This window comes from Magnolia sinica, chromosome 3 (genome assembly GCF_029962835.1).
Source record: "Magnolia sinica isolate HGM2019 chromosome 3, MsV1, whole genome shotgun sequence".
NCBI lineage: Eukaryota > Viridiplantae > Streptophyta > Magnoliopsida > Magnoliales > Magnoliaceae > Magnolia > Magnolia sinica.
This window is the reverse complement of record NC_080575.1, coordinates 8,034,374-8,062,298: the sequence shown is the minus strand read 5'-3', so window position 1 is coordinate 8,062,298 and position 27,925 is coordinate 8,034,374. Positions and strand designations below refer to the sequence as shown.

The following is a 27,925-nucleotide window of genomic DNA, read 5'->3' as shown; positions in this document are numbered from 1 at the left end:
TAAACAGGCTGGGTTGGGTCATTTGGTAGTGCTTTAAAAGTCAGGTTCAGGCTAGAATCTTGGTCTGTTTAGTAATAAGGCTTGGACTGACCCTACCCAAAACCTGACCCATTGCCACCCCTACTGTCGAAATGAATTCTACATGCAACCACACATGCTGACCCAGCATGTGACAGACATCCGAGCCGTCCATTGATAGGGTCTCACTGTGCTTAAATGACCTGCAGAAAAACAGGAGGGCCAGGGCTGGGACTGGCCAATTCGTTGCGTAAAGCACTTGGCCTCCTTGGTTATTGGACAGGCAGGATATTTGGGCCAGCTCATCTGAATAATGAGGTCCACCGCATGCCTGGGCCCAAGGTCATGTAAATAGGCTGGATTGAACAAAATTAATGCTACTATAGACAGTTCCAAAAGATGAGCATACATGAACGATAAATCATATTCATTCTTCTCTTTTTTCAATGTATATTCATTCCAAAGTTATAGAGCATGATCCAAAAAGGGAAGTATCAATAGAAAGTAATAAAAAGTATAAGTTATTATACAATCTCACTTCCGGTGATTGTGCAGTAACATTCAGGTTGCAGTCTGCATAAGTGGGGCCCATTCTTCAGTGATCCAAACCATTTATAAAGGGACCCACTGAAATGGAGAAAAACCCAAAAACCTTTCAATGGAAGGATAACAAAGAAACAGTTGAAAATAAAAATACAGCAGCTGTTCTAATTCGAGCAAAAAAAAGGCCAGATATTCTCTAGGTAGGATCTTCAAGGATTCAATGTGCATGGCCCATTCGTAATGAGTCCCATCCTCTTGATGTTTGGGATCACTTTTAAGTTCAAACTGAAACTAAAAACCCCAAACATTCTCTACAATCCCCTGATCCTTGCATTGTCTAACACCTTACAAATGGAATAAGACAATTTCTGCCTGATATCATAAAATTTCATGACATTTCATGATTAATCAAACTAATTTGGTACAAATTTTCATGATATTTGGTGCAACCAAATGCACCCTGAAACAAGATACTTCGTTTAAAAAGAAAACAAAATGGAAAAAAGAACTCACAACAAATTAGTGGAATCAGTCCGGAAGCAAACCTTGCTGGAAGTGTTGGGCGTAACGCAGATAAAACACGTGGTCCCTGACACTTTTGGCTTCCGTCTATCAGCTCACTCAGATCCAAATACAGACAAATGAGTTCTCAGACCCTTAACCACTAAAACCCAGCTTTCAGCTTTCAACTCAAACATCTTCCATAATTCCTCAACTTTCTGCAAAGATGGAAACAGTCTTGAATCTCATAGAAGCTCAGAGCAAATTCTGACCGTCTCTCCCTCAAGATTGAAAATCATGGGTTGGCTCCATCTCCCCCAGTGATCCAAGTAAATCCCCAAGCAATTGAAAAAGGTAATACACTGTCAGCTATGATACTTGGATCCTTTTAAAAAAGATTACATAATTGAAGCGGTTTCCGAAGGCCTGAAACCCAAATTTACGAGGATTTTGATATCTGGAGAATTTGGTAGTGAATTATCGCAATTGGGCAACAAATTACTGATGCGCATCACAGATCTGTAAAGGGTACACGTATCTTGAGAATTTGGATTTTGAAGACCTGGCAAACCCAAACCGTACCATTCTCAAACCCCATACCCACCTTTACTCAGGTAACATAGCCCGTCAGAGTGCACAAGCACCATCATAGAGGAGAGTGCAAGGGCATCATCCTTCGTGCTCATAAAAATACTGTTCCCGCAATTGTGATTTTCTGGATGCGAACTCAACATAATCCATTTCCATATTTTTCCTAGGCATGGATGGCAAATCAATCTTCTGAATCAAGGGGATATGTCTATGGGCTTAAACTGGTTGTGCTGTGGAGATTCAGGAGCAGTGAATATTCTCAGTCTTCTAAGGAGCAGCCACGCATCAGATGATGGACAACCCTGATCCATCTCCAGTGCAACCGGAAGAGGAGAGAGTCCGTTTATCTCCACAAGCATCGTACCCTGGAACAAAATAAACCACTCAATAAAAAAATTAAAAAATTAAAATTAAAATTAATGGTAGTATACTGAATTATCACACTGACAAGTCCAGGCAGGGGCGTGATGATTGGTGAACATGTCTAGCATTAAATACTTAAACAGAACTTGTTACCAAAAAAATTAATACTGCCATGGATGGGCAGTAGTCCAAACATCCAACTGAACAAATAACCATAACCATCCAATGGTTGCCCAAAATTTTTTTCTTTTTAAACAATGATGATATTTCATTGAACAGGCCTAAGCCTAAAAATACAAATAAACGAATGTACAAGAAAACCAAGAAAAAAATGACTACCTTAGCAACAAGCCAGGATTACACTTCCACCCATTCCTTGACATTATGGCATGCCCTTTTGAACACTTCTAAAACTCCATTCCTTTTTTTCTTTTTCTTTTTCTTTTTTTTTTTTGGGTTAGCTTGTTAGTACACACCCATGTCAGTACACACACTCCATGTTAGCCACTAAAACTCCATTCTTATTTCTGAAGCATCTCTCATTTCTTTCCCATCATATAGCCCATAGAGCCACTAACAAGCTTATCCCCCACAGCCTTTTTCCAGATTTCCCTATCCCCCTGCCATGCCAAGAGATGAGAAAATCCTCTATTGAACTTGGAGACACCCATAATACTCCAAAGGCTTGAAGAAAATGATCCCACAACTCCTTTACAAAAGCACAGTGAATAAACAGGTGATCTACCAATTCCGCATCTATATAACACATGAGGCAAACATTAGGGAGAATCAACTTCTTTTTGCAAAGATCATCGATTGTTAGCACTTTACTACTCCCCACTAGCCATCCAAAAGCCACCACCTTTAAAGGAGCACCATATTTCCAAAGATAGGCCGTTGAAGATACCCCAGCATCTTCCTCACTTATAGTTAGAATGAATAGAGGGATCTCACTGAAAAAGACCTAGATTTTGCTTCTAACCACGTGATGGAATCCGCATCTGATAACACCGGAGTAACCTTTGAAAGCATTTGGAGCAATTGAACCAATTTCTGAATCTCCTCATCTGTCAGATTTCTTCTAAATAAAGGAACCCAAATTACCTCATCACCCCTGACTGAAAAACAATTACTCACCTTCACCCCTTCTTCCCTAGCTAGCCCTGCTAATGAAGGAAATCTATCACTCAACTTCCCCTCTCCAACCCATATATCATCGCAAAATCTAATCCTATTTCAATCCCCCAAACTGAAGCATATTCCCTCCCATACTTTCTCTTTTAGGGATGGAACTGATTTCCATATGTAAGAAGAATGATACAAAGAATGCCCTTGTACATGATCCCCCTTCCTCTACTCCATACTTTATCGAAATTACCTCCCTCCATTTAGCTTCTCCCTCTGACCCAGACCTCCAAAAATGGTTGCCTGACAATGGAAAGTCAGAACCAAATATATATGTGTGTTTGTGTGTGTGTGTGTGTGTGTGTGCGTGTGGGGAGATTGGGGGTGGGGGTGTGGGTGGGTTGGGGATAGTTCACATTCAAGGGATGGAAGTCTAGGTACCAGTGAGATGTTGAGGCTTTGGCCCATCCATGGTGGACCTACCAGATCAGTGGTTCGTATCAATATACGCATTCCCACATGGACAATCGAGCTCAGAGGAATCTCTTCAGCATAACTTTGTTTGGCATAAGGAAGTACAAAATAGCTTATGCCTTGAAGTTCCTGTCCATATCCACCACCTCAAATTTTCTACGTCACATCGAACTTCCTTTCAAGCAATGATTTGTTCAGCTCTTAAAACAAACTAATCAACTTTTACAACATAAAATTATGTAAATGTGTTATGGTTGCATATATCCACAATGCCTGGAGACTTTTACCAGTGACAGGCTAGATTCCTACAGGCTGGCTTCGGGCCTTTCCTGCACAAGCTTAGGGGGAGGGCGAAGAAGGCCTCCTTCTGGGTGGGCCTGAACCATCAGTGAGATAGGACACCAGAAGAGCTAGAATTCTAACCTTGCGTCAGGACCTATGGGCCAAGAGACAGGTCTAAAAAACAGTGGTTGCTCTACAAATATGCACATGGCATGGTTGTACAGCAGTCCAGACTGTCCAAATAGTTGAACCAACTGTTAATGAAGAATGAACAAAATTTTGCCCAGAGAAGATAATATTAACCATCTGATTTATTCCTTCGAATTCAGACCACTCACTATTTTACTTTTAACCATCAATTTGATAGCCATTTATTGAATAGCTAGAATTGTTTGGTTAGAGTGATTCAAGAGATATGCTCCATCCACAATGGGACCGTAACCTGAATGCTCTGGATAGTTGTACATCAAAGCCACGTGTGAGAAGGATGGGTCACCACTGCCTCTTAAGCGTCGCATTGTGTTTTTTCTTTACTAATAATCGATGCAAGTTGAATAATAATGCAGATATGAATAACGTTAGATCATCATCATCATCATCACCTAAGCCTTATCCCAACCAATTGGGGTTGGCTACATGAATCTTGTTCCGCCATTCCACTCTGTCGAAGGGCCATAACTTCAGTGAGACCATAGGTCATCAAGTCCTTCCTTACTACCTCCACCCATGTCCTTTTGGGCCTTCCCCTTGCCCCTTTAGAGTCTTTAACTTGCAGCAACTCACTCTTAACCATTGCATTTCTTTGTCTCCATTGTCGATGGCCAAACCATCTAAGTCTATTTTCCCTCATCTTATGACCTATTGGTGCTACTCCCAAGCTCCCTCGAATGCATTCATTTCTAATCACATCCTTCCTCGTCTTGCTACTCATCCATCTCTATATCCCCATTTCAGCTACACTCATCCTATAAAGATGTTGTTCCTTAACTATCCAACACTATGTTTCATAAAGCATGACTGGTCTTGTAGCCATCCAATACAATTTCACCTTTATTTTGAGTAGTACAAGATGATCACATAAAACTCTTCGAGGACATCTCCATTTCTTCCATCCAACTTGATGGGCAACGTCCTTCTCAATCTCTCCACTCTCATGAATAATTGAACCAAGATATTAAAAGTGCTCATTTTGGGAAACTTCTTGGTCAATAAGGTTAACAAATTCCCTTTTTCCACTCCTACTGTTACTAAAGTTTCACTCCATATACTCCTTTTTTAAGTAATAATTTTTATTAAGAAAGCCAAATGGCCAGCAGCAATACAGAGACCAGCTTCAGCATGCTGGACAAACAACACCCAGAAAACTACGGAATCCCACTCCTTAATATACAAAATAGCCGTCCTAACAGCATGAAAAAGAGAGCCGCCGCAATTCCGAAAGCAGCAATTATTCCTCTCCCCCCAAAGGGTCCAATGACATACAACTCAGGAATCCCACTCCTTAATATACAGAATAGCCCTCCTAACAGCATAAAAGACAGAGCCGCCGCAATTCCAAAAGCAGCAATTATTCCTCTCCCCCAAAGGGTCCAATGACCTACAAGCAGGGTGAGCAGTCATCTCAATCTACCTTTTTTTCCAAGGCCCTCCTTCATGCCAGATAAGGAAGAGCCCCTCGATATAGCTCTGCATCACCCTTGGGACATTGAAAATGGTAAGAAAGCCATCCCACACGCTCCGAGCGAAGGGAAAGTGGATGAAGAGATGATCCACCAAATCCATGTCTTTCATATGCAGGAGAGACATTCAGAAGCACCATAGCTCTCTTACACAGGTTGTCGATTGTAGGCACCCTGTTTCTACCCACAAGCCAAGCAAAGGGAATCCTACAGTAATTAGAAACTCGCCTCTTCACTAATGGTCCTCACATTTGTTATCACTCTATGCATATCCTCAATCATGCCAATATATCCTCTTAAAACTCCTTTTTTCCCCAACACCTACCAGATAAACTCTCTACCGGCCCCTAGATAACGTTAGATGGTTGTATACATTTCAATAGCACAACAAATTATCACCTTAGCCGTAAATAATCTCCTCAAGCACCCATACATTGACATGTTCATTTCCCTTTTTCCCCCCATATCTCTCCAACATGTCAGTTGTCACCCTCCTACATAAATCACTGCTATATTAACACGAGGCCCCATGATTTTAGGATCTAGCAATCTAGAATCCTGGTTTTTGAACACTCCTGTGTTTAAGGTTCGTATATTTAAATATTTTACCCTTCAAATTAGGAACCATCATTTGAAGACCCATGGTCTTCACAAACGTTTTTATTTTGGCCAAAAAGAATGCCCGATAAAGGACCGTGGATTCAACATTTAAAGAATTCATAATGCAAAAAACAAGGGACTGTAGTCTGATCATGCATGTACAAATAGGCCTCCAAATACAACTTACGATATGAAAGAAAACATAATCTGAGACGAAAATAATAATGAAACTACCTCGAATTTTGCCAAATAAAGCTGATATTGCTTCATGGTTTCCTTCATACTGGTAACAGTTTTCTTGTCAGAAGAAGAAAGAGCAGCATTAACCTCCTCTGGAGAGTGCCTTATTCCCTTTTGCACAACCTACGAGAGTCAAAAAATCAATGACATGACTCAGTCACTAACACTATTGGCTCACGTAAGGATAGCTTCAAATCCATGATACCACATATACACTCACTTTGTGATCAATGAGGACCTCAGAGATAAGACTACCATCATCAACATAAACTTGGAGCTCATATGTACTCCGATTCCTAAACTGGAACCCTTTCACACCAGTCAAAAAGCACTACAAAATTCATTAACATATAGTAGTTACTAGAAGCAAAGATATTCAACAAGCCATATTTCAGGGTTTTATCAAATAACAGTCCTAAATTCAACCATATACATATATATATATATATATAGAGAGAGAGAGAGAGAGAGAGAGAAATGATCACCTTCTTACGTGAGCACTTGTGTGCACCTTTGCACGTGTCTTAGGCACAAAATATGAATGGTCAACGTGATGCGGCACCCCTTGAAACCTCACAAGCCCAACTTTCAGCCCAATACAAACTCTGGTGGGCCATGGCAAAAGGAAACAGTTTCCTCCCTTGATTTACGTTTCTCTTTGCTATGGCCCACCAGAGTTTTGTATCAGGCTGAAAGTTGGGCTTGTGAGGTTTCAAGGGGTGCCGCATCATGTGGACTGTTCAGATTTTGTGCCTAAGACACGTGTGCAAAGGTGCGCACGGGTGGTCACGTAAGAAGGTGCGCAAGTGAGCATTCCTCTCTCTCTCTCTCTCTCTCTCTCTCTCTCTCTCTCTCTCTCTCTCTCTCTCTCTCTCTCTCTCTCTCTATATATATATATAGAGAGAGAGAGAGAGGCATGCTCACCTGCGCACGTGTCATGGGCCTAAAATCCGAATGATCCATGTGATGCAGTACCCCATGAAACCCCCAAGGGCCAACTTTTACCCTGATCCAAAACTTTGGTGGGCCATGGAAAATTTTGGGAACACATCATGTGTGATGAGTTCTCAAAGAGTTTGCACGAGAACTGGTGCGCAGCTGAGCATTAGGCTATATATATACACAAAGTTCAAAAGAAAACATAAAACTCCATAGAAATAAGATTCTAGCTCAAGGAAAAATGTATCACTTTTTAAAAATCATAGGTTGTTGCCTCTACATGATTTTATTTTAGTTTCATTGTTCAGAGTCTCATTTTTATTTAATGTATACATGATAGTTAAAAATTTGTTTCGTGACATTGGCTCTTTATACATTACCTCCAATCGATCACTCTTAAGTGGATAGAGCAATAGAGGAGATGTTTCCAAACAAATTAAAGCGGAGTGATGAAGTGAAAATGTGCCTCTTGAGTGTTGTTGGATCATTTCATATGCAAAAGAAACCTAAGGGAAACCTTTATATGGCAACTATTCAACCAGCTATCTCATATGAAGCAAGGTGTTGGGCAGCTAAGAGGCAATATGCACAGAGGATAAGCATTGCAAAGATGGGGACTTTAAGATGGATATTTGGGAAGACTAGTGAGGACAAAAGCAGAATGAGGTCATCCGAAGCAACCTAAAAGATGGGAGATAAAACAAATGAAAGCCAATTAAGAGGGTTTAGCCTTGCATTAAGAAAACCATAGATGGCACCCATAAGGATATTTAAGTAGGTTTGAGTAGACTGAAAAGAGAAGGGAAGGCCTAAAAGGACTTTGATCGAGGTGAAGGATTGCTCACTTACCCCGAATAAGGCCTTGGAATTTAGGAATGATTGGCAAAACAGGATTCATGATGCTGATACCAGTTAGCTTTAAGGATATGTTGATGATGATGGCATACAATGCTGCAAGCGATTAGTGCATGCCACTTTGACATCATGTTGTGGTATTTATATTTCCAATATTACTCATCAAATTACACCTGCAATGATCAGTAAGCATTCGAAGTTAAGAAATATATTAAGCTGAGTTCATGCAAAAATTTCATCTTCTGCTGAAGTTTGTTTATATTTATAAAAAACAGTCACTAATTTTTATTCTATCGTGTTTTAGAAACGTATTTTCTTATAAGAAGTGATGGCAAGGAGAGCAATCAGAAAAAGAAAAGCCTTAGTTACTTTTCCACTGGTACTTTCTCCTACATGTTTCCAGGTTCATCTAAATTTTAAAGGAAATCTATCATTCAACTGAATATGAACAACAAAAATGTGGGTTAATCAATTTATCAAAGAAAAATAAATACATAATAAGTTAATTAGCATTATTAGAAAGAGTGTGAGATAAAGAATTCAATACCAAGTTGATAATTGCGGAAGAAATTTCAACATCTCGTGCCAAAATACAATAAGAGAATATTGCTTCAGTGAAGTAGCATGATGAGTTACGGAGACATTGTTGGGTACTCACTATAACCAAGGAATTATGAACCATCGAATACATCAACAGAACTTTAAAATGTACCTTAATTTTACCATGAACAAACGATGATGTGTCCTCCTTTGCAGTCCATTTTGCTAACAAACAAGCTAAATAGGTAAAAGGAATCTCTTTGTCGCCGCTTAGAATGAGCAGGTGTCCCACCTCATCAACCTTATTGATTTCCTTAGTATTAGAGGATGGTTTAGCTTCAGATGCTGGCCTCCTACTGCCAGTATCAGGCCCTTTTGGACTTCCTACAGCACAATTACTTGTTGGAGACAAAGTAGCAACATTCAAGACACCATTTGAGGATGGGCTAGCCTCACCATCTGGCCTACTTCTGGGAGCACCAAACCCTTCTGAAGTTTTTTCTCCTCCATCACTGCCGGATCTAGCCAACGTAGTGACATCTGAGACAGTTTCTGAGAATGATGAGTTCCCTGTAGCATCCAGCATACTACTGGGAGCAGCAAACATTTCTCTAGTTCTTCCTCCAAAATCACCACAAGATGTAGCCAAAGTAGATACGTCCACAACAGCATCTGCAAATGATGAATTAGCTTCAGCATCCAGCACATTGCTTGGAGCAGAAAACCCTCGTCTAGGTCTTCCTCTGGCATCGCTGCTAGGTGTGGCCAAAGTCGCAGATTTGGAGACATTATTTAAGAATGATGAATCAACTCTGGTGTTTGGTCTATGTGTAGAAGAAGAAAACCCTTCTCCAGCTCTACCTCTAGCATTGCTACCATATGTGGCCAAAGTAGCTACATCTGAGACAGTATTCAAGGATGACGGATTAGATTCAGCATCTCGTGTACTATTGGGAGCAGCAATACCTTCACTAGTTCTTCCTCCGGCATTACTGCCAGTTGTAGCCAAAGTAGCAACTGCAAAACAAAGGATACGAATGAACAAAGAAGTTAATAAATTGAAAAAAGAGAATGAAAACACTAACCAATAATCATAGGTAAATGCAAAACTGTGGATCATTGCAAGTGTTATGTCATACATTTCATCACTGTCGTCAAACTGCTAGCCCTATACCCAGCAATCTGCACTGCTTTTGAAATGGTAGATGGCAAAAAGTTTTAAGATTGGATGCCCACGGAACATCAAGATTCATCTTTTACCTAGGCTATTGGAACTGACCATGGCAGAGGCATCACATTGACACCGGTAATATGTCGACAGTCCCACCCAGCATTGAACCCCAGCGCATTCATGTCCCAAAAGGGCAAGCAAGCGTAGTAAGGTCATGGAGGGGAAACACAACTACCACACGCCAGCCACAAAGGGGATTTTTCAAACAGTTGACAACTAGAGCATGCAGTGCAATGTGGCCCCACTTAGCATGCAGTCAAGACTAACAAAACAATCATAAAACATCAGTATATCTTTCCAAGAAAGAAGAAAGAAGAAGAATAAACTATCCTGTTTGATGTTCCCAAGATTAACACAGCATGTGCCCATTTTTCAACTTCTCAAATTTCATGTACATGAAATGAATATTTAGAACTGCACATGTTGAGCACTAGATGATTTGTAAGTTGTAATATCACCCTACAGAACATGGTAGGAAATGCCTCACAGTCTCAGAAACTCCATCACCAAGGAGATGCTGATTATCAGAGATCAAATCTCTCAAATCACGCTCACTTTTTTACGAAATAAACTTTATTTTAAAAATAACAAAGAGAGAACGCTGAGACAGATAAAACCAGCCAACACCTAGTGACTCTCTATTCACTCCTTCAAAAGCAAGTCAGTTGGCCACATGGTTTGAATCTCTCGGGAAACGTGAGCACAAAGCTCCCAGAGAGACCACTAAGATTTAATTTCTAAAATACAAGAAGCAAGCATAAGTGAACCCAGTACAGCAAATCAGGCCCACAATGACATACCAGGCTTCTCCTTCATCTGTCAACTTCATGGAGTACAAGAAGATTCGTAGTTCACCTGAACAACTCACCCAATATCATTTCTCAAGACACCAATTTAACCCAGGACTTTGTCTTCCATAAAGCACCCATCAAAATTAATCTTTACGAAACATAGAGTAGATGCTTTGGCAAGAGCGCCCAATCCTTTCCAGTCCCCAAAGAATGTAAACCCGAAGTCCTTCCAATCTCACATATAACAAGAGTCCAATCAATAGTCAAGGACGTTATCTTCCATATGAATGAATCCACAGACACTATTTTCAAAAATCCTTCCACAGACCCCTCGTGATAGCATATGCCATCATACTCCAAAGGGCTCACCCTCTTGTCTAAAATGGACCGGGCAACCATACATTTAAAACCCTTAAGGATCCCGTTAAGGGTCCAATTCAAGCCAAAAAGGTTTGTAAATTAAATAAATAAAACAAAAGGAAAAGAAAAGAAAATGGTGGTAGCAAATTGATCTAGCCATGGTACAATGGAGAAACATGTAACACACGGTTCCTCATTATTTTGATGCAAGCAGCAATGACATATTCTGTATCGGTAACGGTAACCGTAATAGTCACCACCATTACCGAGACGGGTATCAACTATAACAGCCAGTACGGGGACGTAACAACTGTTACGACTACCGTAACAGTTGAAAATTTTCTTTTACCTGAAAAATTCTATAAAAAAAATTAAAAAATCAAAAATAACGTAAATATTCCAAATATGTATGCATTTTTTGTTTTGGACATGTTTATGGTAGTGTAACAATCCACTCTTTGGTGAGAGTGTTGTACCTGGTTGTCTAGTGAATTTGTGAATATGATTATATGTATCTAATGTTTACACATCACGATCAAGCATTAAAACTAGAAATAAGAAAATTTGCATAAATACTACGTTTTTAATTTTTTGAAAAAAAGGCCATCAAATCTTCTATTCGCTCAAATCACTTCAATCTACTATTTTAATATTAAAAACTATAGTAAGAGTGGTCGAAATCTATTGTAAAATGATCTAGGAGAGTTTTCTGAATGAGAAAAGTTTTTTTTTTAAGAAGAAAAATAGATTTAAATAGGAAAAAAAAAAAAGTGGCCGTTTTTCGACCATTATGGGGGTAACAGTCGTTATGCCCCGTAACGGCCTTTACGGCCATCATAACGGCCGATACAGTCCCAAAAAATCAACTGCCTCATTTCACCCCCATATCATGTAACGGTCATGGCCGTTACCTATACGTATCAGCCTTTACGGGCGTATCGTAACGGATACGGAACACCTTGAGCAGCACATGCTATGGAATGCCTGATGACCAGGGTATCCCAAATCAGTTACGTATCGGCCGTTACGGCCGATACATAACGGTAACGGTGGGACCCGTTACACGATACGGGGTCGAAACGGCCGTTACGGAATTCTGTGACCGTAACGGCCGTTACGGGCCATAACGGCCATTACGGACCCGTAATGGCTATTACGGGCCTTGAAAAAAGAAAAAAAAAAAAAAACCCTACCTTTTTTCCTTTTTCTTCTTCTTCTCTTTCTTCTTCTTCTTCTTCTTCGGCAGATGCCGCTGTGGCTGCGGTTGCGGCCTCGTCCTGCTTCTTCTTCTTCTTCTTCTCTCTCTCTCTCTCTCTCTCTCTCTCTCTCTCTCTCTCTTCTCTCTTCTTTCCCTCTTTTTTCTTTTCGGTTTCCCTCTCTCTCCCTTTTTGTTTTCATTTGCAAGAGTACCACACACCAGCTACTGTAGGTACATGTCACGCTAAGACGAGCGCTAACACTCCTCGAGCTCTGAGTAGTACGAATGGTTCCACAGTGATGTATTTATTACATCTACACCGTTCATCTATTTTCAGAGATCATTTTAGAGCACTACCCAAAAAATGATTTATATCCAGAGATCATCTGGATCACACCAAAAATAGCAACGGAGATAATGATTTTCACTGTTAAACAATTCGTAGGGCCCACGGTAACGTTTATTTTCCATCCAATTTGATCAGACCCGAGTGGGCCCCACCATGATGTATATATTTCATCCATGTCATCCATCCATTTTGCCACATCATTTTAGGTCAAGATCCAAAAAATTAGTGATATCCAAATCTCAGGTGGACCACACCATAGGAAATAGTGGTTATAGAATGCTCACCATTATAAATTTCTTAAGGTCCACTGTAATGTTTATTTTCAATCTAACCTATTAATTGGGTCACACTGACGTGAATGAAGGGAAAACACACATGTCAGCTTGATCTAAAACTTTTGTAGCCCCCAATAAATTTTTAATGGTGAACATTTAATTATTGTTGTTTCTTATGGTGCAATCCACCTGAGCTTTGAATGTGCCTCATTTTTAGGCTCATGCCCTAAAATTATTTGGCAAAATGGATGAATGGTATGGATATAACACATTCATCACGGGTGGGGCCCAAAAAACTTTGACACGTGTGCTGCACTTCACAATCCGAGTCCCGCCTAATTCGAGCCTTAAAAAATTGTACACGAGACATATATTAATTTTAAAATTTAGCAATTAAATTATGGACTGCAATTGCTAACTCACAATGCCAAAATCAAGTTGTTTGAATAGTTTTAATTGTTAATTTGTGGACTTTTATTTTTTAAAATAGGGCCTTTTGATTTTTTTTTCATGATTTATTATCCAATAAATGTCCACCAATTCATAAGTGGGATAATGACAATAAATTGCATGAATTTGAGGCTGATTTGGAGCATAGATTGGTCCTCCAAGTCGGCCCCAAATTGGCAACGGCATCTACCTTAATTTAATTTCATTTTTTTAAAGAACTATTGGGAGAAATGATATCAAGTTGTTAAGTATATAAATTACATATTTAGAAAATTAAATATATGAATTTTGTAGTCAAATTCAAGTTACCTGGTTAAAAAATTAATCAGACAGTACGATACAACTTCTCACCAAAGAGTGGACTGTTACACCACCATAAACATGTTCCAATTTATAAATGAATGCATATTTGGAATACTTAGAATATTCCGAATTTAATCCATATTTTTTCATAATTTTTTGGCAAAAAAAAAATTGCGCCGTTACGGGCCTTACACCCCTGTATCGCTGTTACGCCCGCGTATTCGTATCGGTTTCGGAGGGCACGTTACGCCAACCGATACCAATACGGGACACCTTGCTGATGACACTCACTAGATTCTCAAGGATAAGAATATTGTTTCTCGTGGCCAGCCAAGGGAAAGCTTGAACTCTCGGTAGGATTGGATTCTCTGAGGATAAGGCAAAAGGAGAAGTGGCCCCATTGCAAGAACGAATGATCCAAAAGAAAGATTTAGTAGTGAATCAACACTCCATTTCCAAATTTATTATACTCTGTCAAAATGTCAATGAACACCACATTAAGCATACTAATCAATTCATCATTGTTAAGATTTCTATGGAGTTGATAATCCATTCAAGAAAACCCCAATGGGTATCATAGCAATCCTTCACAGAAGTCATTTACAACTGCACGGTAGGGTACATGGGATGGAAAGAGTTGGACGACAGGACCTTCCCAAGCCATGTCTTTCGGAAAGGCACCTTGTCGCATTTCTGATAGTAAACCAATTTCCTCTGTTGAATACGCTGCTAACTATACTTGAAACTTCAGGAAAAGAATTTGTTTTTCCTTCTATGAAGAGTGTGGTCTCTCCCTTCAAAAACATGTCTTTCACTTCCCCTTAAGTGCCCCGCTAAAATTCTTCATGAGATTTAATCATCTCACAAGCCATCCTATAGATTTACCATTCAAAATATTGGCAGGCATGCTTACATGTTTCTATCCTCTATAGCTATCAAAACCCTAAACCAAAGTTGTATTATGGCCATTTTTTTCATTGGTTTCATGCCTGGATCCTGACCATGTCTAAAAATCTGCACAGAACAGCTGACATGCCATAACATTCTGTTCCAGTAGGGAAAATGGAATGCCCACAGATATGAATGGACAACTACGATACCCAATGTGAATAGTAATCAGTGATATGGGTGCAGACAAACACAGCCATGGACATTGGACATGTGGCCATAAAAAAGAATAAAGAAAATTAATACAAGTCTACAAATTGAAATTTTTTAATATTGATTTCAGAAAATAACATCTTACTTCTCAATATACCATCTCTAACAAACTTGGAACAACAACATAAGAACTTGGACTTGGAGACCATAACAGAAAAATATAAATATAAATAAAAAGATCATATACACAATTATACTCTGTTTCTACTTCTGGCAAGAGAACTAAAAGATACCAATAAAACATATAGCTCCTACAAATAGTCCATTCTGAACTGTCCATGCTGTACGAAACACACTAGATACAAGAAATACCCTGAATAGAAGTTATCTTTAAGACTCGTAACAAACAAACTTTAAGCATGGATGGAATCAGAACCACTTCTAAGGTACCATGAAATTGGTTGTCCAAGAATGTCTGCCACAAACATTACTACGAGACATGCAGCGGAAGATTACAGCAAGATAGCCCTAATGATTTTTTTAAAAAGAAAAGGTTCATGAGTATGGGGATCCTGTCTGAGAAGACCAATATGCTCATTTAGTCCCTCAGCTTATTGGTCTCATGCCATGCCATTTATTAAAATGACAAAAATATCCAGTTCATTTTGCAACCACCATACCCATAAAATGTGAAGAGGGGGGGATGGCGGCGGCTAATAGGAAGAGGTCCTTGCATACATATGAAGACACACTACCTTGGCCCAATGACTGAGGTGGATTGGTGCCCAGTGATCTTGAAACATTTGCTGGAACATGATCATTAACAGTATTGGATGGCCAAGCAGCACACCGAGCTCTAGTGGCCAAAGAAGGAGCATCACCATTCCGTTGCCTGCATCATGATTCATGACAAGGCAAATCAGAGAGAACCTCATTAATCATAGAAAAGGCATTAAGGACTTATGCTTTGACTAATCTTGAATGATTCCTTTCAAAAATTCAAACTGGTCAGGCTTCCTGACAAAAAAATATACATTGTGGCCAATGTTGTCAAAATCGTTATCGTATAGCAAATTGTAATAAGGATTGAATCGTATCATAAATCATAAGATTTTTTATGATTTTCTTAAAAATATGAAAAATATAAATATATCCAAAAATATTAAAAACTTAGCAATCATCCTTTTGCCATCAGTATGCACCAGTTAATACTATGTCATGATAGTGTTAAAGGATTCTAATCTTTCCTTCTTCTTTTTCTTTCAAGAAATTTTCCTTAAAAAGCATACAAGTATGTTCTTGTTACCTTTCTTAAAAGTAGAATCACATTGGAAAAAGCAGCATTCGATTTTGTAGACTGACCAAAAAAGATATTTTGATTTGTCACCATCATTCCACAATACATGTAAGTCAACATGATCGTAGTCATCCATAAAAACATGCCAGATAAGTCATACATCAATTTGGTATTTCAATCAGTTAAGTAAGAAATCATAAAAAAGTTCTACAATTTAACACTAAAGAGAATATCTATCCTTTAATCTCTTATAAATAAAAAATAATAATAAATAAATAAATAATTTACCTTTTCTAAATGATTCTTCTTCTTTTTTCTTTTTGAAAGGTTTTTTAAAATGATTCTTAAAGTTCCCACCAATTTAAAAACATAAAATGAAAGCTAAGTGAAGCTTAAAATAGAAGAAAACAAGTATAATTTGAATCGTAAATTGTAGGATTCAAATCATAAAATCGTAAGATTCATATAAAAACGGATTCAAAGGTGGGATTCAAATCATTTTGCTGAAGATTCGACTCAAAATCATAAATCGTAAGTCATTAACTCGTAGGATTTTGACAACACTGATTGTGGCCAGTAATGCTCAAACTTTGCGGAAAGTGGGAACAAGTTTAGGATTGAATTGCTGGGGATTCTCATTCTTTTTGTGACTTCATTTTGTATACACATTACCATTGAAGCTAACCCAACTCATGTTTTTTTAATTCAAAATTATAAGCTAATCAAGGATGCACAAGTAAATGCATTTCTAAGTGTCATAAAAAGTATGCAGTTCATGAACTGATATGCTTTTATTCATATTTAATAAAGCTGACTCCTGAAATGGAGTCGCCCACTCTGATTAGGACCTATAGACACAAATCCAAAGGTGTCCCACCAGGAGATCAGATCTGACCGTATGATCAGATTCATCCATGGCTTCAAATATCATATGAAAACATGTCGACTCAGTTTAACTCTTTAACGAGTCAAGTCGGTTTGGTGCCAATTCAGCCTGTTTTGATTTAGTTTCAGCCCAGTTTAGGCTTTGACTCCGAGAGTCTGACGGAGACTGAAACCAGATCACGAATATAACTGCACCAAAACATGAAGTGAAATACAATAGATAGGAAGCGGGAGTGAGAGCACAAGTACGAAGCACAACTCAAGGCTAGAGCAGCACCTGGATACAAGGATTGTGCAACTAAGGTCAAAGACCAAAACCAAGATTTAAAACCATGGATCAATCCTAATCATGCTACATCCTAGCCAGGCAGAACAACAAACGGCCATATCCAACTGTGAGATGAGGTCCACCATGGTTCGCTTTCAGTTGCACCATTATTTTTCTTCATTTCTTTGGTTAAAAACTTACTAGCATGGTTTGTTAGTAATGCGGTTTAGTAGTAGTAGCTTGTTAGTTAAGTTACACACTATAAATAGATGTAGAGACTCTTATGGCCGAGTTTATGAATATTGTTCTCTGAGATCTTTCTCGAACTTCAAGCAATTCAAATTCAACAAGGGTTTGCCACTTTCACTCATTGATTTGACACCAACAGATACATCTCTCTCAACAAAAACCACCACGTCACCAGCAACCAGAATCATTCGCATGAGATGCCAAATACCTACCAAACTTGGATAAATATCATTAATCAAAAAACCACCCATACTGAAACTCTTGCTACTCTTTTCCAATGTTAGCACTAAATTTTGTTCAATCACATCAACTGCATGATTCAACAGAGGCATAGACCATGATAGTGGATGAGCTAGCCAATACCGTGTTCAAGAGATATAAGCGTTACGCATAAAAGGCAAACCAGAGATAGCATTCTACATATAGTTGCACGAAGCGTGAAGCAAAGCTGAAACAGATTTGGGTGCGAGAGCAAGGAAGCCTCTTTTTCAAAACATAAACAAGTAAAAATAGGTAGGGCATGGAAGCAGGTGTGCAGTCCAAAAATGATTTGAAGCAGAAGCAGCATGTATTTAGAAGGATCCTGCGACTAATTTCTACATTACAAGATATAATACAATATGATGATTCTTGTGGATCTTCTACGATAACTTCAATGAATCTTTGCAAATACCTTTTGCCCCGAGGTGGCTTATTTACTTCTTGGACAAGCCTCTGGCGTGCTGCATCCAAATCCTCAACCAATCCTCCTAGAACCTCCAAAACTTCCGGGACCAGCATTAGAAGTCCACGTCGTATGTGTACATTTCGAATGCAAACCTACAAGACGCAAGAGTGCTACTTCTGAAAACCCTTTTGTTTTCTTTTTGTAGATAAGCTAGGCTCGAACCCGAGACCTCAATGTTGAAAAGACAACCATATGCCATTGAACTACAGGCAAAGCTATAGTTCTGAAAATTTCACAATCAAGTTATTCAAAAACAGTCCATTACGTAATGGTAACAAAGGGAACCATTACAAATTATGGGATGGTAACGACCGTTACAGAAAAAATGGCCCGTTATGGGGCTGGTACAGGTTTTCTCACAAAAAAAAAAAAGACCATAATGCCCATTACGGCCCATATCATAACAGTAATGGCAGTGGCCACTACAGCCACCATTACCATTATTGAATACCTTGCTCACAATATGTAAGAAGTGATTTCCTCTGTGCATGTAAAAGCCATCAGAGATTATTGTTCATTGTCATGCATGTGAAAAACAAGAAAACAAGAAACCAGCTGAGACAAGTGGGTGCCCAGCCTAACTGGTTGCTGGAACAATAACATGAACTCATATACATACATACATACATGCATACATAAATATACATATGTATGTAGGTATATATTCATGATACATTTATTAGAAATATATGTTGTATACTTGTATCAATTCATGACACCTCAAATAGGTGCTGACAGTAGCATGAGAGCAGAAATAGAACAGAGTCCAGTGTGCCTCATAGTAGTTTAACCTCCATATTGAGAATGCATGGATCTCTAGTTTAGGTCCTTGTTTAACAAGTTAATACCGTGATAAGTGACTTGCATCTTTGCAACATGTACATGGGACCACTAGTTCTAACAAGTGGGCCCTACCTTCCGGCAATCCAGACTACTGGCATGTTGCAACTGGACTATGACCCAAAAGTGTAGAAGATCCAAGCTTCTTGGGAAATTTTTGACTTGATTGTTGAAATTTGTTGTATTTTCTCCTCTTAATGTCTATCCGTTGGGTGATCTCATCCACAAAATATGGCATTGAGTTTTTCTCAGGTCTGTCCACAGGAGTTCAAGATCTAAAACAATGTGCTTCTGCTAGAATGTTCCTCTATACTATATCTGAATTTTTATCTGATCCAAATCTGAACTAATAGACTGTTTTTCATGCTCTGTATTATATTTAAATATTTTACTAAAGATAATTAAACCTAGTCAAATTTTACAAGACTAGGTCAAGTCACCAGGTTGACCCATCTGAGTCTTGACACATTAGTCAAAGAAGCCGACTCCAAGTTCTTGATTTTCATAGCAGCAATACTATTGTAACTTAAAATAGTGTCTGTGTGGACCCCAGTGTAATGTGTGCATATCATCCACTCCATCCATCATGTTTAAGCCCTAATGTTCACCTTAGAGCAAAAAAACATTCTGAAACATAGGAAAGCATTTCTCGGGAAACATGGTTTCCATTCCCACCCTTTCCAACAAAGGAGAAACCTTGTCAATAATATGAAAGGGAGTGAATCTTCATAAATTATAGGGGTCATTTGGCAACACCAATTTGGGTGCATTTGATTGCATGCAGAATCCAAAAGTTGTTTGGCAACATGGATTCAGCGGTAAATGGAATCGTAGGTAATTGAAATACACAGTTTTGGAGTGTTTTGAAATCATAACTTTTTTGACTCCTTTGTAAAGGCAGGAGAGTTGCATAATGCAACAAAGGTCTTGCTAGGCTACTAATACATTGTACACGTGGCAAGCTGATGATATCTTAAAATAATCTAATTATTGGTTGCATCACTAAAATTACATCAATAGAATGATCTGAACAGTCCAAACATTGCCTATGTAAATCGACAATTAAAAAGCATTGGCAAGTCGCTCGTTTGTGATCCTTACGCTTGTGGCCCACCCGAGGCTTAGAATTTTGTCATTTTTGGCCAAAGTATATACTTCAATGGGCTTATTACAATCATTTTGTCCTAGTGAATATCACATATGTACATTAATTTGGGATATTAAAGTTGATTTAGTAATCAAAATCAAATTCCTGTAAATATACTACAGGTTGCAATCCAGTCCTATTTTTGGAATCCAATGCATTCCAGTTATAAGCTGTCAAACACAAATGATGATATAGAATCAGGTGCTATTGTGATTTGGATTCCAACGCATTCCAAATAGAAGCTCCCAAACCAGCCCATAGATTCTTTCCCTGTTTTCGAGATCATCGTACCTAGCTCGATGTGCCTAGTGAATGAGAATAAAAAAGTTATCATGAACTTGGTAGATTCAGAAAGAATTCTGGAAACAGCAAGTAAAGCATAAAATTATAGAAACCAGCATGAACTAGTATTAATGAGAAAATCTTACACCACATGTCATCAATAGATTTAAAAGCTGACCTTTAAACCAGCAGGAGCCAAAACTTCAAGATCTCTGATAGGCCTATATTCCATTCCAAAAACAAGTTGAGCACCATCAGTCATTGACAATTTGAGGCACCTCTTATACCCGGCAGGTGCATCATGATACCTGTCTCGTAGAGGTAAACCAATATTAACTATTTCATCAACCTGGACGAAATGCTGCACAGTGTTAGATGAAGAAACAGCTGCAGTCCAGGAATTAAGCAGCTTGAAAATATCAAAGCTGTCAGCAGAAACTTCCTGAACATCAAAAGCATATAAAAATTAGGCAACTTGTTTACAAAACATTACAATTATGTGAATTGATAAAAAGCCATAGAGCAGAACCAGTGGAAGCTCAATGATTTCTTAACAAACATTACACTCACCAAATGACAGTAAAATGCTGAAAGGGATGTCTCTAAAATGATTCACTAACCAACACCAAAAGAGGCAGTTACATAAAAGAGAATGATAGAAGACCTGGTATACATGGCCATATGTATACTTATGTCGATCATCCAACCTTCTTTCACATAAAATAAAATAAAAAATCTTTTCAGCCACATTTCTACTGTACACATCAAGGTATTCCATAACGATGACGCCGCCATTACTATTACGATAAATGGCCGTTACAGATTTTCCTTTTTTCCCAAAAAAAAAAAAAACTATTTCAGCCCCGTAATGGACTATTACAAGGCCATTACGGGCCATTTTTTTCCATAACAGCCATTACTGCTGTTACAACCGCATAAATCATAACAAGATTCCACTTACCACCACTATGTGACCGTTTTGGTCCACAGCCACACATGCACTGATTCAGATCATCTAGCCAGTGGGTCACAACATGGATTTGTCATGGCCCGAGAACAACACTAACAATTGACCAAACAAACATAACCAACCAATAAGTGGCAGACAAATGGATGGTTAAAACAAAAAAATGAACAACAGTCCGATTCAATGGGCATAAGTCCATTGACCAGAAAGTCAGGATTGCCCCATTAGTATAAGTTTCAGTCTATGACCCATCAACAGCAAAGGCCATAAATAAGCTACGAATAAACATACACATGACAGCTTGTACAGCAGATGCCAGGCCGCAAAAATCTTTTGATGTCAGGCCTCTTCCAGAGAAATGAGTTAGCAATTAAGATGCACATGGCCAGTCACCATCTATGCTCACAAACAAAATTCCAAGGCTATGTCTGACACAATGATGAGATTGGAAATTCATCGCCTTTTTTAACAGACAAGCAAAGACTGAAACTCAAGTCTGTGCAGGGCGGATGACAAGGTTGAGTGTGATTTGAGACCATGGTATGCCAAAACGGTTACATAACCGTTACATATTATGGGGCCAAAACGGCCGTAATGAAAAAATGACCAGTCACAGCCCTGTAATGGTCCCATGACGGGGCCAAAACAGATTTTTTTTTTCAACAAAACAAAAAGGTCGTAATGACCATTATGCCCCGTATCATAATAGTAATGGTGGTAACCATTACGGCCACCGTTGCCACCTGCTATGGAACACCTTGTTTGAGACTATTAAGGCATGGCCCACCTAATGGATATGGACACGGGCCATTCCATCCAACTAAATGGTCCACCTAGCTTCTTTCTCTTTTATATTTAGTATTTAGTGTTTATATTGCATTAGGACTTCTTTAGAATATGAACATTATTATTTATTAATGAGGGTATTTTTGTAGGTTTTGGTTTTTATTATTGATATAAAGGGGAAAGTGGGGACATCTAGCCCTAACTCTTTTTTTCATTTCTTTTCCCTCTGTTCTCCTCTTCTCTTCTTCTCTCTTTAATTTATAATTATACATGGTATCAAAACATCCTTGTTGTTGGGCTAATCAATCTTTCCCTTTTATATCCTATAGTTCTTTTTCCTTCTTTTATCATTTGGTCTCCCACATCCCTCTTGTGCTGAAAATCTTTAAAGAAACCTAGAGTTTCTTTTCTTTTTGTGGCGACAGACCTTTGGAAGCGTGTTAGAAGAGGATAAAGTGTTCATGATCATCACCTCTCATGTGTGGGACGCATTGGCTAATTGTCATCACCAGATGTCATACTCATGATCATCGAACCTTGTGATTGGTTAGAGCGTATGAACATGTAGACTAGTTATTATCTTCAAGTGAAGTTTTGACGCAAGGATGGATGTGATGAGGTCAATCACCAGCTTCCTCAGGGGATAGTTACTCCGAATCCACAGAGCTTCTCTGCACTCCTCACAAAGATTCCTCGAAACCACGAGGAAAATAGGGAAAATATAAATAATTTCTAATAAATTCAAAAATAAATTGATTCATGATAAAAACGAAATTACAATCATTTAAATAGTAATCTCAACCCTAGGAAGAAGTTTCAGAATCAAACTCCAACTCAAACTCCCTAGAAATCGTGACTTACTATAAATAGTAAACTTATTATTTATAGACGGTCATGATTTCTACTAGAAAAATTACTATTTATAGACGGTCATGATTTCTACTAGACTTTATTGTTTTCGGCCAAAAATAGTACGTGTCCAATTTGGACTAACCACGGCATTCTCCTAATTTTTCTAAGCACTTTTCATGTTGGGCACGACTCCTAAAACTCAAAGGATCAAAAGTTATGATTGAATTAAAACTTATTATAAATAGTAAAAACGAAAATCAAATGGACTTTTGATTATCGATCCAATGGAATCTCACAAATCTAGCGTGGTCAACCCGACATGGCGGGGTTGGTTGGCTAAAGTAGCTTCTCCTACCTTAAAATCATATAAGGTATGTTGAATAACTCATTCCAGTTTGCGAGATACGTCTGTTTTAATGTTCTGACGATCCTGATCACTTCTGCCTCTGATCAGGCCTTCTCTAGTCCATCTTGGCTATGAAAGTGTCCACGACCCGCAATACATCAAGTTTTCATACCGTGCAAAGCGTACAAGTTGGGTGTTTGTTGGTCACTGAAGATCAGCCCATGTTCGTATAAGCTTGCAGTATATATTCTAGTCCCTTATCCTAGATGGAAAAGAAAAGTGTTCCAAAAACTGAATTCATAAATTCACATGATTTTCTAAGCATCTAAATAACTTCCATTAAATTAAATGGAACAAAGCATCTTCAGTTATCCAAATCCATCCAAGCATTTTTAATTGTCAACGATATATTAAGTACTTGACCACTAAAAAGCTTGATGAGAGTGCTAGTACGTATGATCAATGGATCCAGGAGAATGCTCAGATTATGACATGGTTGTGGAATAGTGTGAAAATTTTCATTAGTACAATTGTAATGTTTTTAGATACTGCAAAATAAGTGTGAGATGCATTACGAGATATATATGCATCTAACAAAAACATCTTTTGAACATAACAGGTATTTGAGGAAATATTTAAGCTTCAACGAGGAGATAAATCACTAGATGAATATTATTCAAAACTTTAAAGGAATGTAGGACAAGTTGAATGTGTATCAAGTATCAACCCCTTACTATTGATTTGGAGAAGCAACATCAGCAACAAAAGGTGTTCTATGTAGCTGAATTTTTATCCAACCTAAAGGGTTAATATGAACAGGTTCGTGCCCAGATTTTCAATGGCAAGGATGTGTCATCTCTAAATAAGGTGTATTCTTGCCTCCAATGTATATCTCTTAGCTTTATAAGTGGAGACAATGACAATTCTAGCTTAACATCCTTTACCGATTGAGGCTGAGGTGGTGATCGTCGTTACAGAGGCAATTAAAGTGGGCCTGTCATGGTGGAGGTTGTGGTCGAGGTCATGAACCCATGAAATGTGCCCATTGTGGGCTTGTGAATCATTTCGTTGAAAAATGATGGAATCTTCTTGGAAAGCTAGCATGAGCTAACCATGCATCTCACATTGGAGAAAGCAATGGGTCTCATCTGGCTACTTCTACATCAACAGCTCAACAACCACATATGTTTGGAGAGAAAAGTTACACCTATACAAGAAGAGTATTCCATGTCACTTAAAATCCACACAATCAGTTTGTTCCTACTACTTCCATTCCCACAACCACATTTGTGACCTCAAGTATACTAATTTGGAATCTAAGTTTTCTGCTCCATGGGTCATTGACTAAGGAACATTTGACCATTTGACAGGTAAGTCTGGGGAATTTTCCTTTATTAATATATCGTTAACGGGTTCATCTATCACTTCAACAGATAGTACCCAACCCGAAGTATGTGAAATTAATACTATTCATCCAAGTTCTTCACTTTCATTCCATTACGTCCCTAAATTTCCATTTAAGTTTTATGTTTGTTAGAAAGTTCGCCAAAACTCTTCATTGTTTTATGACCTTCTATCCTTCACATTCTCTTTTTCAGGATCTAAAGACGAAAAAGAAGATTGGTAGATGAGATGAACATGACGGGTTATACTATCTTGACTGTGACATTAGTAAAGCAACACCACAAAAGAACATTTTTATGTATCAATTGCACTGTCGTCTCAGTTATCCATCTTTGAAGATTTTCATAGGCATTATTCCTTCTTTGTCATATGTGTTAGTTTTAGAGTATTTTTTTAGAATTAAGAATTTTATTAAAAGGAAAGAAACAAAAGAAAACAAGAAAAAGAGGAAAAAACAAGAGCAACAAAAGAGGAAAAGAAGAAATTAAAAAGCTGGCAACAAAACCCAAACCAAAGACCCAACTAGAGTATGAAATGTGGTTGAGTAAATATCATCATGTTAATTTTCTACAATGTGTGGAAAAGCATAATTCAGTTCATTTTTCTTTAGTCTATTTAGATGTTTGGTGACCAATTAAAATTTCCAGTTGGTTAAGGTATAAGTATTTTGTTACATTTATTAATGATTTTTCGCGAATGACTTAGATTTACTTAATGAAAGACAGATTTGAATTAATCTCTTTTTTAAGACTTTTCAAATGAAAGTATAAAATCAATTTAACTAAAAAGTGTATGTGTTTCATTCCTATAATGCAGAGGAATATATGTCCCAAGGCTATGTCGGATGCAATGATAAGATTGAAAATTCATGTTCATTTTTAATAGACAAGCAAAGATTGAAGCCAAAGTCAAAAACTTATGCAAGGCGGATAAGAGGGTGAGTATGCTTTGAGACTATTAATGCATGGCCCACCCAATGGATGTGAATTTGGGTCATCCCACTGTCCCACCCAATTTCTTCCTCTTTTATATTTAGTGCCTATATTTGATTAGGAATTATTTAGAATATGAACATTATTAGTGAGGGTATTTTTGTAGTTTCTTGTTTGCTATTATCAATATAAAGGGGAAAGAAATTTCCGTCAGCTTTTGCCTCAGCCCTTTAATAAAATTCCGTTAATCCTCAAAAAATATAAAGGGGAAAGAGGGGACATCTAGCCCTAACTCTTTTTCCTCACTTCTCATAACATTCTCCTCTCTTTTCTTCTCTTTCTTTAATCTATAATTCTATAAAGACAATGGCCACTTTGTTGAGCCTCACATTTCATTTTCCAATAAGGTAAAGACCCAACTATCCACTTTATTTGAATAACTCTACCATGGCAGTAGTACTGAATGGAAAATGAGACAATTACACTGCAATAATCTTGAAAACCAAATGCTCCAGCCTCTTCAACTCCTGACATACACGTATTCCTAGTTATGAGATCCAACTTAGCTTAGCTGCTTAGTAACTTGTGCAGATCAATTGCACGAGTCATCTTATTCTCCTTTTTTCTTTTTTTTTGCAGAATCAAGTAAACCAGGTGTTTGATTCTTACTTCTTATTGGTCCTGGACTATAAATTTTCAGCTATAAGTGCTGCATTGAACTAATTTCATGCTGATCTATGAAGGAAAAGATGACTAAAAATGTAGTATAAAAATACATAAAACTAGGTCCCAACAAGCACACAAGCAAATCGTACATTATTACATCCACATCTAATGATCTAAAAACAACCGAATTTTAAAAAGCAGGCTCTGGAAAATCGTCACACGATCCCAATTTCAAACTTCACCAGCGTCAAACCCAAAAAAAAAAAAAAAAAAAAACAACATCAGCATTTCAACAAATTTTCCATTATTCACATAAACATTCAAGTTTTGGTTTTGCTTCAGTAGGTCAAAAGTCAGAATATGTATTATACAATGCCAAGCCAAACAAATTAACATTGCACAATGTTCACCCAAATTAACCACCTTTTCATTCAGGCCAGCACTCCATACAAGTGAGACCACCTTCCGACAATCCAGACCATTCACCCAGCGGGCATCCAAAAGTGGATGTTGCACCAAAATTCCCTCAGTCAAATGATCCGAGGCACCAACTGTTAAGACTCTTTCCAAATACGTATAGACGATCATAGCTTAAATACAAATCAAGTAAATTTTTTTTCTTCTAGGTTTTGTGCTTTTGGGTCAGGTCGAGTTCTCAGTCAACTCAACCCGATGAACTTTCAAGCCAAGAACATTTCATGCTCCCAAAACATGGTCCACATTGCTGGCAGGCGGGCCCCGTCAGAACAGAGTGCCACATTTTCCAATATTCACATTAATACTCTATAACCACTAATAAGTGCGGACGCCAATGCAAGCACGAGATTTTTTTAATTTTTTTTTTAAATCAAACTTTAAAAAAACCCTAAAAACCCCAACCAACACACCTGCAAGACGAAGGGGCCCGCCAGCTCAACACCATGCATAGCGTGCACATTCTCCGGCAGCACACCGAATCCAGATACATTCATATCAGAAAGCAGGAACTGCTCGAAACAAAGCTTCGCCTTTCCAGCAGCATCCAGAGCAGTGAAACCGGGCTGCGAGCTCGACAGTACGGAAATGCAGGAATCCAGCCACTGCCGCTGCAGGCGCAGTCCGTGATTCCTCAGGAACGCGTCTATCGGACAGGATAGGTCCGTCGCGGCGGGCGGTGGGGGAATCGGAGGGGGGGAGGGAGAGGCGGGGATGTCGATGAAATCGTCGTCGTCGGGGATTTCGAGAGGGGAGGGATTTGGAGAAGGATTAGGGTTAGGGTTAGGATTAGGGTTTGGAGAGATTAGGGTTTGACGATCTTCGTCTTCGTCGGAAGAGGTCGGGAGACGAAGCCTTCTACGCATTTTCTTTCCCCTCTCCGACTCTGATTTTCGAATTTCGGGTTCTGCCTCCAAACAGGCTTATATACTGGGCGGGAGGAGAAATGCGTGGAACCGCACGTGCGAATGGAGTGAGGGCACGTGCGAATGGCG

General features: G+C 38.5%; 1 protein-coding gene across 6 annotated transcripts; it reads right to left on the bottom strand.

Annotated features, from left to right (window-relative positions):
* Nucleotides 1–493: 493 nt before the first annotated feature.
* On the bottom strand, nucleotides 494–27,870 carry LOC131239439 (recQ-mediated genome instability protein 1). 6 transcript variants are annotated; one of them, XM_058237131.1, is made up of 8 exons: nucleotides 27,344–27,861; nucleotides 20,682–20,945; nucleotides 18,181–18,326; nucleotides 15,564–15,700; nucleotides 8,923–9,767; nucleotides 6,637–6,747; nucleotides 6,411–6,539; nucleotides 494–2,018 (listed from the first exon to the last, which is right to left on the bottom strand). In XM_058237131.1, exons 1-8 carry the CDS (start codon nucleotides 27,794–27,796, stop codon nucleotides 1,848–1,850), a joined length of 2,256 nt encoding a protein of 751 aa, XP_058093114.1. In that variant the 5' UTR covers nucleotides 27,797–27,861; the 3' UTR covers nucleotides 494–1,847. The 6 variants fall into 6 exon arrangements, 5 of the variants coding, with proteins under 5 accessions (XP_058093114.1, XP_058093116.1, XP_058093119.1 ...); XM_058237133.1 differs by having other exon boundaries at nucleotides 20,682–20,852; nucleotides 27,344–27,860; XM_058237136.1 differs by having other exon boundaries at nucleotides 20,682–20,811; nucleotides 27,344–27,479.
* Between the last annotated feature and the right edge of the window lie 55 nt (nucleotides 27,871–27,925).